This window comes from Salminus brasiliensis, chromosome 6, assembly GCF_030463535.1.
Source record: "Salminus brasiliensis chromosome 6, fSalBra1.hap2, whole genome shotgun sequence".
Lineage (NCBI taxonomy): Eukaryota > Metazoa > Chordata > Actinopteri > Characiformes > Bryconidae > Salminus > Salminus brasiliensis.
The window spans coordinates 18,309,961-18,325,641 of NC_132883.1; the positions used below are offsets into that span (position 1 = coordinate 18,309,961).

General features: G+C 43.3%; 1 protein-coding gene across 3 annotated transcripts in view; it reads left to right on the forward strand.

The window, feature by feature from the left end:
• Window positions 1–263: 263 nt before the first annotated feature.
• grid2 (glutamate receptor, ionotropic, delta 2) overlaps window positions 264–15,681 on the forward strand; it is a 574,752-nt gene continuing 559,334 nt past the window's right edge. For 2 of the 3 annotated variants that reach the window (XR_011979819.1, XM_072681911.1), the window contains exon 1: window positions 264–1,085. Coding sequence is in view for 2 of the 3 variants with exons in the window: in XM_072681911.1 (XP_072538012.1) it covers window positions 998–1,085 (88 nt within the window). In the remaining variant the exon portion in view is untranslated. The remainder of the gene's footprint in view (window positions 1,086–15,681) is intronic. The other variant, XM_072681910.1, reaches the window with a different exon arrangement.

Genomic DNA, 15,681 nt, shown 5'->3' on the forward strand with positions numbered 1-15,681 from the left:
CGTTCTACCTCCGCCCACTCTTCAGTAGCGCTAACCCTCTCTCTCTCTCTCTCTCTCTCTCTCTCGCCTGCTCGCCCCCTCTATCTTTCTCTATCTCTCTCTCAACACCCCCCCCCACTCCCCCTCCATCTCTCACTCACTTCTGGTCACCGCTCGTCCAGGCTTCTCTCTGCTCTTCTTCTAAGTCTCTCTCCCTCTTTCTCTCTCTCTCTCTCTCTCTCTCTCGCTCTCTTCCTCTCTCTAGCATGCGGACTCCTCCTCATCACGCTCGCGCTCGCTCGGTCACCGCCGTCCAACTCTCTTTCTCTCTCTCTCGCTCTCCCCTCTCCCTCCCTCTCTCCCTCCCTCTCTCTCTCTCTCTCTCCCTCTCTCTCTCTCTCTCTCTCTCAGTAAGGGCTCGGCGCTTGAGCGGCGCTTTTCCACGCGAGCAGCAGCGGCAGTAGCAGCAGCAGCAGCAGCAGCAGCAGCAGAGGGGCTCCGATCTGCAGGAACTTTCCGCTCCAGCCGCTCTCTCCGTGCAAGCCCCCCCACCCCCGCCCCCTCCGGTCCTCCACTCCGCCCACCTCTACCCCTCCGAGCCGTCCTCCACTTTCCCCCCGCGCTCCATCAGGACCGTCGGGAGCGACCGGAGTCGTCCGCCTGGATGCTTCCGCGCAGTCTGGAAATTTCCAACCTCGGTTAAGGATATTTTATCTCCACGGCTTCTTCTCCGCACGAGCCCGACCGAAGAAGAAGAAGAAGGCGTCGAGGGAGAGAAACGGGGCTTGGAAGGAGGACGTTTACCCCCCTTCCACCTTCTCCATCTCTCTCCCCCACCTCTTCTCCTCCTCCTCCTCCTCCTCCTCTTCCTCTTCTACCTCCTCTTCCTCCTCTTCCTCTATCCGGACCAGTACTCCGCTCGCTTCAGGATTTAAAGCCTCCGTTCCTCTTCCACTGGGAGACCCCCCCCCCCGGGCTTTTCGGGCTTTGGGCTTTAGAAGCCACCCCGCGGGAAGACATGAAAGTTTCCCCGGCGCTCGTGCTCCTGCTGGCCGTGTGGAGCGCGCGGTGGCAGCGCGCGCTGCCCGATTCCATTATTCACATCGGTGAGTTTAAACACCCCCCTTCCTCTTCATCACCAACACCCCCCCCCCCCCCCTCCCTTTCCACCTTTCAACGACGAGCTTTTTCGGTTTTCCACACTGGGCTCGAGCCTCAAGCCCGCTGTAACGCTAGGCTGTAACGCTCAGGCGTAACGCGCAGGCTCGCTCGCGCGTGCTGGTGTTAATCTGCCTCGATGTCCTTCGTCTAGTTGTTGCCGTCGCCCGGATTGAGCTGCAGTTTGGAATATCATGAAGTGGAATATCCCCAACAGTGCGGCCATTATGTTGGGAGGCTGCGCGTGCTGGGGGCAGAACAGGTGGTTTTGCTCGGAGCTGGGGGGATTTGATTCTGTGGTGGTTGAAATCCCCCCCCGTCGCCCCTGTTGTCACGCGCGATGCAGCTGTGATTGACTTCGCTATAAAACACACACACACACACACACACACACATATATATATATATATATATATATATATATATATATATATATACATAGAGGCACGCAGAGGAGGGAACAGGGACGTGGGTGATGAGAAGTATAGCATATGTGTAAGTGTGCGTGCGTGCTCGAGCGCGTGCACGTTTTTTTTTTTTATAGTCGGCCGCGCGCGATGGTCGCAGAGTAGAAGAGAGCTGCTTCAGTCTCTCTGCGTTCCTGCGTGCGCGGGCGCGCGCGAGCGTGTGTGTGGGGTGTATATATTAGACAGCTTTCATCTACAAAAACACGCATATAACTTCCATCACTGCACGTTAGGACTCGACCCCGAACCCGAATGGCTGGGTGGCTGGAGTGTGTCCCAACAGTCCAGTGCTGGTTTAGTCGAAGCCCTGGCTGCTTTAAACGGCTGGCTTTCATGCCGGGCTGCTAGAACTAATCCATGAATGTCTGGTGAGAGTTGAGAAGCGAGGAGAAGATGAGAAGAGGGGGCACGCGACCCTCGCTGCCTCTGGTAATACGAGGTCATAGTGGCACCCAAATAAAACAATATATATATATTTATTTATATGTAGTGGTGGGATGGGGGAGGCGACCTCCATTGCCCTGGGCAATAAGAGCTCATAGTGATTTCCACATAGTCGTCTATGTATCTGTCATTGTGCCATATATTATAGGTATGTATTATGCTATTGTATGATATACTATATAGGTATATTCAAGAACCCCCCCCCCCACCACCACCACCCTCCAATAACTGGCTCAACCCACCATTTACGTAAATCCCACCGCAATAACCCAGCATGTGGAGTGTTCACCAGCCAGCAAACAGGTGGGCTTAAAGCAGAGTCAGTCTCTCAAGCTGCTGAAGTGAGCTGCAGTGTTCCTACGCCAACGTTAGCACTTCAGCTCACAGCAGCGGGTTAAAGCCAATGACTTCTGAATTCTGTCCGGTTCTGCGTTTCCAATCGCTTTGGTCATCACGCGCGTGCCTCTGTGCCACAGTCTGTAGGTAACGGTACGTTACAGGCAGCACAGACAGTTTTGACCGTGTCCCAAACTTAATCCCTTCCTAATCTCTTTCCCGCTTTAATCGAAATATAAAAAAGAGAACAAAAAAAAAAAAGAATAGGAGGAGGAGGAGGAACAAACGACAGTGAGATCAGCTGCAGTTGGGAGTTCCGAGGTTTTTCCTGCAGCTCCAGCTTTTCCTTGTGCTCTGTGGGCTGAATGTCACGGAGCCCTCCATGAGGCTGCTCGGAGAATACTCTCAGTGATTTTATATGGCTGCAACAGATCTTCCAACAGATCACTACTCGAGGCAGGAGTGCTGAGTGTGTGTGTGTGTGTGTGTGTGTGTGCTCGGACTTCCACCTCACACACCCGGGAGGAGGCAATCGCTGCTGCCTGTCTGGAAGCGCGAGCTCCACACGCAGTGCAAGCGTTTGGTTTGGCACATAGAGGCTGAGCAGCAGCGAGCTTTGCGCCCCCTTGTGGCCGCTGTTTTTGGACCCAGTGTTTGAACTGATGGATTGACAAGTCTGATGCTTTTTGATGGACGTGGGAGGCCTCGTGCAGTTTAGAAGACTATTTTCAGATCTTTTCATAACATTATGGAGGCGTTATGTCTTTGTAGCTAAGGGAGAAATTTATCAACGGTTTTCAAGAAGGTAGATGTTCACATCACTTTGCTTTTGATTGGTGGATATAATGCATTCAGCTCATGATTGGCTAGATATTAGATCATCATGCTACTGATTGGTAGATATAATATTTTCTGATTCTGATAGATAAATAGATATTAGATAAGTGGGCCTATGATTGGTGGAGATGATCCATTCTGCTTCGGATAGGATTGATATTAGATCACTGTGCCTCTGATTGGTGGAGATGATCCATTCTGCTTTGGATAGGACAGATATTAGATCACTGTGCCTCTGATTGGTCGAGATAATCCATTCTGTTTCTGATAGGATAGATATTAGATCACTGTGCGTCTGATTGGTAGAGATAATACATTCCGCTTTTGATAGGCTAGATATTAGATCACTTATCATTTCAAAAGTTTTATATAGTATACAAATAATTTGGTCTCTGACGGTGTTAGGGGTACATCCTGCTGAGTCACATCAAATGTCTCTATGGGTGATCTTTACCCTGCCGGCTACAGTTTGTCAGGCCAGATCTAAAGGTTCTACATCACCAAAAAACTTAATCTATGAACGTTTACGTAGTGTGTAAATTCTTTAAACTTTAACATAATTCACATTCACAATTCGTTGAATGTTTTTTAATAGAACCAAAAGCTTCTTGTGTAGGTGGTTTTAGCACACTGATGTTCTGATAGGTGAGTAATGAATGTCATACAGAGAACACTGTTCAGTGAGTAGGAGGTGGAGGGTGTGTCTATGACCGTGTATTGAATCTGATCTGAGATAAACTCTCCTATTCTGAGCTGTTTTGTGAATACCAGCACTGAACATTAAGACTTTTTCATCTTTTATTCTGGGTTCATCGTTTAAATGCAGCAAGATTGAATTTACAATCTTTGTCGTGCAGTGTATAGCAAGTGCACGTTTATAGGCTCTCTGATGTCCTGCCCCAGTGCTGGCGTATGTGGATCAGTGTTATGTGGAGGATCGGCCTACTCCTCCGGAAGAGTCAGACGCATCGAGAGCAGTTTTGGGCCCTAAGGGGACGTCACTGTCTATGTTCCACCGACAGGTCAGCGGATTGTTCCCAGGCTGCGGCCTGCATGGCTAAAACTGCAGTTTTTTGCTCTCTGTAAAGTGTGAATTAGACCATGTTAAAAAAATAATCGAAACCAACAAACAAGCAAGCAAAGCAGCATAGAGAGGTAAATTTGTTTGATTATCTCCTCCCACTGGCATGCACTGTCACGGTGAGTTACATGGTTGAATCCAAAGCCAAAGGAAATTGTGGATAATAATCCTCAGCGCTGCTTGGCAGGTGGGCCAGATGGGTAGTGCCATTTCAGCAGTCTATTTTTGGACGCAAACTGCTGCGGCCTCCGTCACAAGAACACAGCGGTAATGAGTTGTGCTAGCCCGAAGGCTATCTTTCGTACCAGTATTACTTAATCTGCCCTCCTTCACAGTCATGCAGATGCAGAGTGTGAGAGCGTGGACTGCAGGCGTTGTATGCGTGTATGTGTACGCATGCTGTTTCCTTGGATAACTCACCTGTATCAGATATGACAAATGCACCAGTGTCATTTGGGGTCAGCCGGTGAAGCTGGAGCGGCGTTTATCCCCGCGTTCCCGTTGTATTAAACTGATACCTCCCACGTTAGTTTGTGTACCAGCCTTGACAGCACATTTTTACAGTATTTACTCTGGCATTTGTCGAAGCGCACTTCCTCTCACATTATGGCATTTGACAGACAAGACTGTCAGCTGATGCTGTCACTCCATGTGGTATTTAGAATTGTGCAAGTACCACATTTCCATAACAGCTATCTCTCACACTGTGCCTATCTGAATGACTGGAGGACTGGTGTACTGATTCAAGCTCAGTTATTCTCAATAGGCTGTTCCACAAGTTCAAATACCAGTGCGTGGCTTAGCGCGTACCAATGCTGTGTTGCGTCAGAACCAATATGGATAGCAGCCTTGCCGTCAGCTGCAGCTATTGAGACTTAGTATTCAGCAAGGACTATAAATTATTTATTAAACTAGTGTGTAAATTGTGTAGTTTGAGAATTAGGGCGTTGGGGGTTAAATGAATCATAACCTACATTCGTCTACATTTTTTACTTTACTCAGAGGTCCACGTTTCCCATTAGTGTGGGGTTTATGTAAAAAATTGTTATTACCAGGGCTGCACAGTGGTGGTAGTGGTAGTGTTTATTTTGCACAGCTCCAATGACTTTGTGGGGTTGTGGGTTACCGGTTTCCTCCTGATGCTCCAATTTCTTTCCTCGGTCTCAGTCAAGACCAGTCAACGCTGGAACACTCCTTATAACTTCAACATGAATGAGCAGAGCAAAATGACTGTAGTCTGAATATGCTGAATAGGCCGATGTATGTAAAATACATCAAAAAATGTGCCATATTTGCATGTATAAGTTTTGAAATGTGTGCTTATAGAACAGGAGGGTCACTGATGATGAATTGGGGTTAAGTCTAGGTCAGACAAATAAAAGATAAATTGAAAAAAATCTAAAATCTGCTAATTGATGATTGTTTGGCGAGGCAACAGCTGTAAAAAAAACAGATGTAAAAAAACAAACAAAAATATATCAATTTTGTGAAGTTGGCACAACGTAGATTTGTCCCTTCATGGTTAGAACAGGACCAGATCAAGCAAAGGTACTGACGTTGAGCAATGCTCTCTCAAGGGTATTCAAATCCACAGAATATAGACTGATACGTGATCAGAGCTGCTCTTTCAGCCTGGTCTCCCTAGCCTTCTGAGCTTCTGCCACTCTTATAAAACTTTGCATATTCATCTACAGATTTCACTCACAAAACAAAACATCTATAGCCAATGTGGATGTTGTCGATGTACTGAACACAGGAATGAAAGCAAGGGATATAAAGCTCTTCACTCTCTTTTCCCAACTCTCAGATCAGTCAAATAGTTACTCAGATATATATGCTATATGCTCAAATGTTTGTGGACACACTTTCTAATGAATGCATTCAGCGCCTTTAAGTTGCAAAAATTGCTGACACAGATGTGCAAATGCATACACACAGTTTGTCTAGAATAGGACTGCCTGGATCAGCTATGCCATGCAAGGGTTAGAGGGGTATAAAGCCACCCAGCATTGAGCTGTAGAGCAGTGGAACTGTGTTCTCTGGAATGATGACTGGTGCTTTATCCAATACTTTTGGGATGAGTTGGGCAATTTTGAATGAGGTGGGGTGGTGATCATCCATCCAACATCCTGACCTCATTAATGTTCTTGTCGTTAAATGCATTTAAATCCCCACAGCAGTGCTCCAAAATCTAGTAGAAAACCTTTACGCTACAATAGAAACTGTTATCTTAATTCAAAACACTTCTTAACACTTGATTTTGGAAGAAACAGTGAATGAGCAGGTGTCCCAATACTTTAGTCCAAATAGTGTAAGAATAGGGATACGTGTAAGAAGGAATAGTGTAAGAAGAACAAGGTAAAAACCCTGTAGCTAGCTATTGTAGATGTACCTTACCAGCCCCTGTAAACACAACACTTTGGTCTCAAAATTGTCTACACCTCTACACTCTGCTCCCAAATACTTATGGCAACTTCCTAATCCTAAAGATGAAGGTTGCAATAAACAGCATATTAGAAAATACTATATACTAGGTACAAAAACAAAACACAGGTATGAACAATATTTCTCACAGGATGTTGTGGAATGATCTTAATCACTGGGTTCTTGTTCAAATTTTTCGTTCCACCTTATATGGTGCGACCTTACATGGTGCACCTGTGCCATAGTGGAAGTAACTGTAGCAGTTTAGGGTGGAATGGAAAAATCAAGCAACAATCTGACACATAAGATACCAACCTGAACGAGAACTTTGCTTTAAATAAGTTTAACTGGTTGATAATGGTCCATTGGTCTCACTCCAGCAGCAGAAGTTGAGAGTCGGTGTTAACTCCAGAAAACCCAGGGTCATTACTATGCACAACAGATGATAGTACTGCCACTACTTTCAATGGAAAGTAGCTAAAGCCTGCTTGAAGAGCTGCATTAGTGTCGCTAGATGTAGTGTATTGCTTGGATGCTTAATTCCTACTATCTGTGCTCTCATATATACAGCTCCGGGAGAAATTGAGAGACCACCCTACATTATTAGTTTCTCTGGTTTTACTATTTATAGGCAATGTGTTTAGGGGAATTAACTTTTGGTTGTATTTCAGAAACCATGGACAACATTTCCCCTAAATTCTAAATAAAAATGTTGCTATTTAGAGCATTTATTTGCAGAAATGACAACTGCTCAAAAACAACTGCTCAAATAATGCAAATAATTGTTTGATAATAATTATAATGCAAAGAAGTTATTACTCATATTTCTAATATTTGAACTTTGAGAGCATTCAAAAATCACTATGGTGAAATAACCTTGACTGCTAATCACAGCTTTCATGTCATGGCAGGCAATTTATAGCCTGCAAATTAAGGTAACTCAGCTTTATTTGATGAAATGCCTGGAGTAAAGCTGCCATACACATAGAGATACAAATTTAAGGGAAAAAAGTGGTCTCTTCATTTTGTTTTCCAGAGCTGTACTTTGTTTTAATGCAGGCTGAATTCCCAATAAAGCTGTTCTCATTTACATATTGTTCTGTTTCTGTTGTCAGACAACAGGCCAAGGATAAAATAGTGACTAAAACACAGCCTCATGAGACCGCGCTAAACAGTGGTCCCTTCCAAGCCATTCCCAAACTGCTGCTCTGCACTGCTAAAATTCTGACAATATACCCACAACATCATCTGACAAATTCACGGAAATGAAATAAACCCCTGTGTAATAGTAAGGGATAAGGCAGCAACAACAATCAAAATTATCAAATTAAAATGTTGAAAATAAAAGAATGGAGGAGCAAACAACACAGATTAGTGATTGGTCCAGGGCCGGTTCAGGGGGAGCAGGGGTGGAGCAGTGCCTGTCGCAATAAGCTTGCCTCCCGTGAATGAGGCTCGAGTCACCTCACCTTTAGCTCTCAGCTTGTCCAGAAAAGCATGTGGTGACAAGCACCGTCCCTGTGTTCTAACCTCTGAGCCACCACAGCCCTGGAGGTGGCAGAGAGGCACAAACAGGGGGCCGTACTGCGACTCTCTTCTATGGAAAGTGGCTGGGGGTTGTCCAAAAAGTCACCAGATTTGTCGCTGGGTGCTTTTTTAAAAAGCAGCCAAAGCTGAGCTACCATAGAGCAGAAGCCACAGCCCCTCCCGCAGGCCCTAGCGCTCTGCTATCTCCACACTTTGAAATTGGAGACACAATTGCCCTTCTGAGTAATGAGAAAATGAGAAATGTCTTTAAAATAGTAATGTACATTTATTTAGGGGTGTTGAAGATAATTTCCATAAAAAATGCGGGTCCCTTAAAAATCAAGTAGCTCTAATGTAGTAATAAGGCATTACAAACGAGGGTTAGATGTTCCGTTATCTGACCTTGAGGTTAAAAGAGCGTGCAGCTTGAAATATCGGAAGGCTTTGGCCAACAAAAGTGTGACAGCTTGGGCAGTCCCCTTGGGTCTCCTTCTGCTTCATTTCCATTTTTTTTTTTTTTCACGGGGGGGCTGGCCCACCTGAGGCCTCTTGAGCATTATCACGTCAGACTAATCTCTGGTTTAGTGGAGACTTGTGCTGCGAATGGAAGATTTGGAACGTATACCAGAATGAGCCCTTGTCAAAACGGTTCAGCCATTAGCTAAGTTCTCCCTCATGATCCAGAAGAATGGGATATTGTAGAAATGAGGCCTGCTTTACCTTCGCGGGTCGCCCCTTTATTCATTTATCCTTTTATCAGAGCCGTTTGAATTAGACCTTGTGAGACGGTGAGTACCGGTAGCCATATTCTCCTCGGAGCGCTTGCCCCAAATGTCAGGTGAACCATTGTGTGCAACAGCATGGGAAATCACCTCTAATTTGAGGCGCTTTAGAAGACGTGAGCTCCTGTTCAACTAGTTATGTGACGCCGAAGTCTGAATGGCTTAAACTGCTGCTGTGTTTTCACTACGCGCACAAAGAGTCGTAATTATGTTTGCACCAAAATGTTTTACATTGACTGATCTTTAAAAGGAAAAGCATTGAGCTGATCTGCACGAATGGCAAGTTTTCTCAGTGCCCTATGGAGCGTCCTACGAACCGCACGTTTGACCTTTCGCTCTGCATTTTGACACACTTTTGCGCTGATTCCGAGGGAGTGTGTTAAAGAGCTGTGTTTTCTTGCATTGTCTATCGGAGCCGCCGGTGTTGAGAACTTGAGTTGTTTCGAGCGTGTTTAGTAAACATGCTCCCAGTTGACTGCGACGCGGCGCTACACTGCACATGTCAATCAAGCCTAGCTGCAGGCGTTATGGAGAGTGATACAGTGTTATAATTACAATACACTGAGTTGAAAAGAAAACATTTTGCTCCACTCACGGCTGTGCTCTGATCCGTAATAGCTGCACACAAACTCGAGCAGTGTATGTTAATCGTACACCACTGTTCAAACACTTGTTATTAATTTTTATTCTGGTCTATTCAGCTGTGGTGTGCATACAAGAAGCACCTTTTAGATGTTTTACTCCGATTTCTTTACTTTTGGCTGCAACAAGACATTATTAAGTGATTATCCTACTCCAATAATCATTTACGGACAGTTCTTGATCAAGTTATCTGCCTTGAGATTTACCACCCTGATACCGACTCTTCTTATTGGGGGCAGTGGTGTCTCAGTGGTTAGAGCACTGGGTTATTGATGACAGGGTTTGTCGAGCAAGGGCCCTAACCCTGTCTGCTCCCTGAGCGCTGCAGTAGAGGCTGCCTACCACTCGGGGCATGTGTGCTCACTGTCCACTATGTGTGTTTGCTCACTAGTGTATATGCTCCTACTAACTAGTACAAATCATACTGTTGAAGCTCCTCCTGTTCTAAGAACAATGGGCTGACCACCCCAAAGTCCAGACAGCAACATCAGTAGATGTGTTTGGGATCACTTGGGATTGTGAGAAGCAGTAACTGCTCCAACGTCTTAGACTGAACTTTGGAGATCTGGAAAGATCTGATCTCAACTGAAAGCAGCCTGATCTCCCAAGTGAAACCTCTTAGAGTCGACTCCTAATCTACACCTACATCTAACCTTAATCTAATCTTAACCTATACCTTAATCCACCTTAACATAACTTTAATCCACACCTTAACCCACCCCTAAACCTAACTTTGTTCCATACCAAATCCACACCTAAATCTAACCTAAACCTAAACTTATCTGTTGTTCTTAATCTAACCTTAACCTTACAGTTTCTCCATTGATATTGGTCCATTAAATTCATCAGTTCAAAACAGCAGGATTTTCTCCAACGTGACCCCTAAGTGCTGTCTTTTCAATTCTTCTTTAAGTTTTGGTGTGTTTTGCTCTACAGCACTACCAGTGGACAGATGAAGAAATTACCAAATAGGCTGTATTTTTGAGGGGGAACAATCAGCCTATATGGACGTTTCTAGGTGCGATCATGTTGGTATAATGAAGGTAAAGGGTGAACATACTAAATACCAAAACATCTGATATTATATTTAGATATTGAGGCTTCTGCATGACTTTTTAAAAATGTTTATTTTACCTGACACTGAAAAATAAACAACTTTTTGTCTCTTTTGACTGTAAAGTAAATACACTAAGGCTCTGTGACCTTTTTACAGTACTGTAAATAGCTTCAAAAGTATTTCATGTTATTGCAAACAGTGAGTCCAAACATTTGAACGATAGTGTATCAGTTGAAACTTCAGTCTTGAAACCCTTGGAGACCATGCAAATAGAGAGCGACTTCAAGCCGCCTGCAAACAAGCTCTCGCAACGCACTGTAATCCTCTGCGTTAGCCCACCTAGCAAAGAGCTCTCCAAAGGGAGCGGGTCTCCTTTGAGAGGCGGCGGCTCTGATCATCGCTCTCTTTCGCACAGGGAGCCTTGGGCCCCATTCTTTGTCTCCTGCTCGTCACTCATTCTTACCCACTCTTTCTCTCTCTCTCTCTCTTTCTCTGACGGTCTTGTTCTTTCGTTCCTCCCACCTGTTCTCTTGGTCCTTTCCAATAGTGTTGTACTCTGATCTCCTCCTGTATGCTTTACTGAATGGGAGTTATAGAAGCTTGTGAAGTCTCGCACTGCTCCGAACCCCTGTTTTCCTTTTTTTTTGTGGTTGGAAGTTACTTTCACACTCCTTAGGGAGCATCAGGGAGACTAGAAGTGTACAGTACTCTCTATTGCATTTTCACTGACGTCTGGTAATCGTTACATGGAGGAACCCACCTCTTACAAAAAGGAGGAACAGTCACTTTCTAAACTGAACAGACGCTCGTCTTTTTCTAGGACTTCTTGGAGGACGTTCTCGTTTGAACCTCCCCCTTTGCAAAAGTGTGTCCTCGCTATGCACTCCTTTACCAAAGCTGCCTTAAATATAGCTCCCTTTTTTATTTATGCAGAAGATTTGCCTGTCTCATATTCAGATGTAGTACTTGTAACCTGGGTGCCACACACTCTGAGTAAAAAGGGTTCTATATATAGCACCATAAAAGATTCCATGAACTGTAATGATAGCTTTCTGATGCTAAATAGAGCCATTTTACTGGTGTTGTATAGTCCCCCCTGAGTTCAGGTTCAGTCTGAAGAGTATTTCGCAGTAAAATATAAACAGGGAACGTCCACACTCGCGTAAGTTACATTTTTTTTTATGTTATTAGAGTTCCAAATTAATAGAATAATTTAAAATAATAAGAGGAGGAGTTGTTTTAATGTGTTTCACTTCAGCTGTATTTAATTATTCAAAGCTTAAACTCAATCCTCACAAGGAAAACACAGGTGAAAACAGCCCTTCCTAATTTGAAAGAATTTGCACTCGCCATAGTCAGACGCCAGTGTTAGTTAAGCGTATCATGGCAGTTTAAGATTTCTAGATGAAACTCATGCTTGTGAATTTTGGTTCTGCATTAGGTTCATCAATATTTCCACATAGGCCGCTGTGTGTTCGATATACTACTGCATGCACCAACATTTTTGCTGAATTTTACATAAAATTAATTGGTATAAATTTATACACTAACATTTGTGCATGACAGTTATAAATAATTGTTATTTTTTCATCAATATAATTAAACTTTTTACTGATTTATTTATGAATCAATTTATTTATATTTCTTTTTATTCTTCTTATTATTATTACCAAAGCATTCAGTTCCTCGATTTACCTTGGCTCTATAAAAAAAGCACCACCTTTTTTAAAAGAGTGTGGTTTCATTTTGTGTAGAGTTTGGCAGAGCAGAGTACTTGAGGAATAGAAAGCCAGATAAACGCTCCATATTTAAGCCTGTCATGCTGTAAAGCTGTCAAGACATCTGTACTAGCTGCTCTAAGGCAGTCGGAGCCTGCTTGGAGTACAGCACGTGTGATTAGGACTGTACACACGTACAGTATCTATTGGACATATTAAATAAAATGAATTATGATTGGTGCAGTAATCCTTATGCAAATGCCTTATTCAATTACTGTCTGTCCTAAGCATAAGTCTTGTAAATCTTAAAAAGTTAAGCTCTAAATCCTCTTTAGAAGAAGCCTGCTCTAATCGTGTGGATATATTGTTGTTTTTGGCCTCACTAATTCCTTTGATTTTCTCTGACCCTGAAACAGGGCATTGGGCTTTGTTCTCTGGAAAAGGTCGCATCCTGATTTGTGTCACTGCACACCACTCATCTTAACACCGTTCAGGCCTCAACCATGTCCAATGCAGGCTAAAAAAAAACGCCTGGGTGTGAACGGCATGGCTAAGGGTTAGCAGTAATAGCATGCGTCTGTTTAACTGGGCAGAGAGAGGAGTGTTTTATAGAGAGAGGGACGGAGGCTTCGGTGGCTGTGATTATGTATCAGAGTTAACTGGGTGTAGAGAGGCTTTTGGGCTGCTCCTGCACTTGTTTACAGTACTGCCGATCTGTGCGCCGAGCTAACTGTTGAAGGTAGCGGCTGTAGTGTACATTCTGGGCAAATGAAGTCTGGGAAAAGATATACTGCTAAAGCCTGTGGCTGGATAATAGGGCTTTGTTCCAGTAGGCAACATCATATAAGCTGTGAAGAAACCGCAGCTCCGAAAGCCAGCCAGAGGAGGACAGGGTTACGGAGCAGATCCCCGTCTTTTTTCACTCAGAGTCGCCTCTCTAATTGGTGTGCAATGCTGTACTTTAGATCAGTGCTGTACAGCCATGGATAGGGGACATGGCTAGGCTGGCACTTTGGTTCTGTTCAATAGCGTTTGATATTCTCGTGATATTCTGAATTCTGTTTGAGTGCTGAAATAGGATGACTGAATTGGGACATTGGAGGCTGGAGCTTGGAGTGCATCATATGTCATTAAACGCGTTGCTGCAAATTAGGCTGATTGCAGCCTTTGATATTCAAACAATGCAGTGGCATTAGATGGCACAATGAAAAGGAGGCAGCTGATGTTGATCTCCCCAAAGTGCTTTTTCACCTGTTTACAGAACAATGCATTGTATTATAGTGTACTACCACTAGGAGTGCACCAATCCTGATTTTTTAAGTATAGGCCAATATTAACCGAAGCCTCCATCCTTGCCGATTGGACACATAATATAGGCCAATATTAACACAGAATGACTACACCCCCTAGTTATGGGCATTGATATACTGTCTTGTTCATAACATGTGAGATAACATGTTTTTTGTGAAAATATGTGAAAAAATCTACTGGAAACATACCGTTACTGGAAACATACTGTGCTTAGTTTAACATATTGTAAAAATAATGTGCAAAATTCATGTAAATGAGGTTTTATTCTATTCCAATTAAACAGAGATTGTGCTCTCAGATTTGCTAAATAACCCACATTTATGTTTGTTACCTATAGAAGATTTGTTCACTTATAAACATGTAATATCCCAATCTTAACTTTACACTATATTGTCCAAAAGGATGCAGTTGCCCCTTCTGATTAGTAAATTGAGCTTCTTTAAGGTGCACACATATAGATGTTCAGTTAAGCTTTTCAGATGAATGCCAAATGAAAGAGACACTCTGGGGCAGCCATGCATGAGCCCAAGGTCTCCATGCCCAATGCCAAGTGTGGGCTAGAGGGGTGTAAAGCCCCTCAGCATTGGCCTCTGGAGCAGAGGAACTGTTGCTTTGTGAACCATCCAGTACCTTTGGGATTAACTGGAATGGAGAACTAATTATCCACTATCAGTACCTGACCTCACAAATGCTCTCATTGCTGAATGCAGTTAAATCATCACAGCAGTGTTTCAACAGCTAGTGTTAAGCCTGCATACAATACTTGAGGCTGTTGCTGGTCAAGCCTAGGGGTCAAACCTCCTATTAATGCCCTAGATTTCAGGGTGATATGCTTGATAAGATAACTTCAAGACAGACATAGACAGATATTTCTTTATAATGTTCTTCTGATCTCAACACACTCCTGAACTACAGCTCCACTTACAAACTTGAAAGGGAGGAATTTGCATTTCTTCTTATTTGCCTTTAAGTTGATTGATGGAACAGAAGAATCAGCCAAGACTTGTGCAAGCGAGTTTGTAACCTCATTTACTCTCTTATGTTTCTCTACAAAGGGTACTTGAAATTCTCGATTTGCAGTTGTGCATCTACTGTTATCAAACATAGAAACTGAACACAGCAACCCAAGATCAGCGACTGAGGTTAAGAAGAAAGTGGATTCTTTTCTGGAGTGTTGAAAGCTTGTCTAAATGACGATCTGCTTCTTTGTGCAGATTACATGCACTTGTTTTTTTTTTCTTTTTATTGGTGATGATGATGATGAAGACTACTGTTAGGTTTGTTGAACAGGACGATGCCTTTTGGATGACCACTGCAGAGCACTGCTCATTTTATGCAGGGAAAATACTTGAGTAATTGTACTTTCTTATTAGATATAAGAAATTATTGTGGCAAATTTATACTTTGTATGATTATTATTGAATTGACTACTGTTCAGTTACATTTTTAACTTACCTCCTTACATTGTCATTTAGACCCTCAGAATATTTGCCACAAATCTCATCTCTCTCTTTTTACATTCTCAAGCATTTGAATTGTGGGTTTTTCTTAAAACACCCAGCCAAATTCACACCAGTGTAAAATAAAACTGCCTACAACTATGCTAATTAGTCTTTGTGCCACATCACATCATTTTGTTCATTTAGTCATTTGTTATTGTAATCATCAATGCTTGTTGTATTTTACTCTTATTTCACTTAGTTTTGGTTGGAAACAAAAGGGTTAAAATTCGGATCTGGACAATAAAAAATGATCCGATCAAGATGTTTCTGATGGTCCCTAAGTAGATACAGCTAAGCAAGCTGTCTCAGTGGTAAGCAGTTCAGCAAGGCATGATGCGTCAGCATCCCTAACATAATAAGTAAAAACAGTGTCAGCAGTTCGGTAACACTGAACGAGTCACTGTTAAATTTTAATA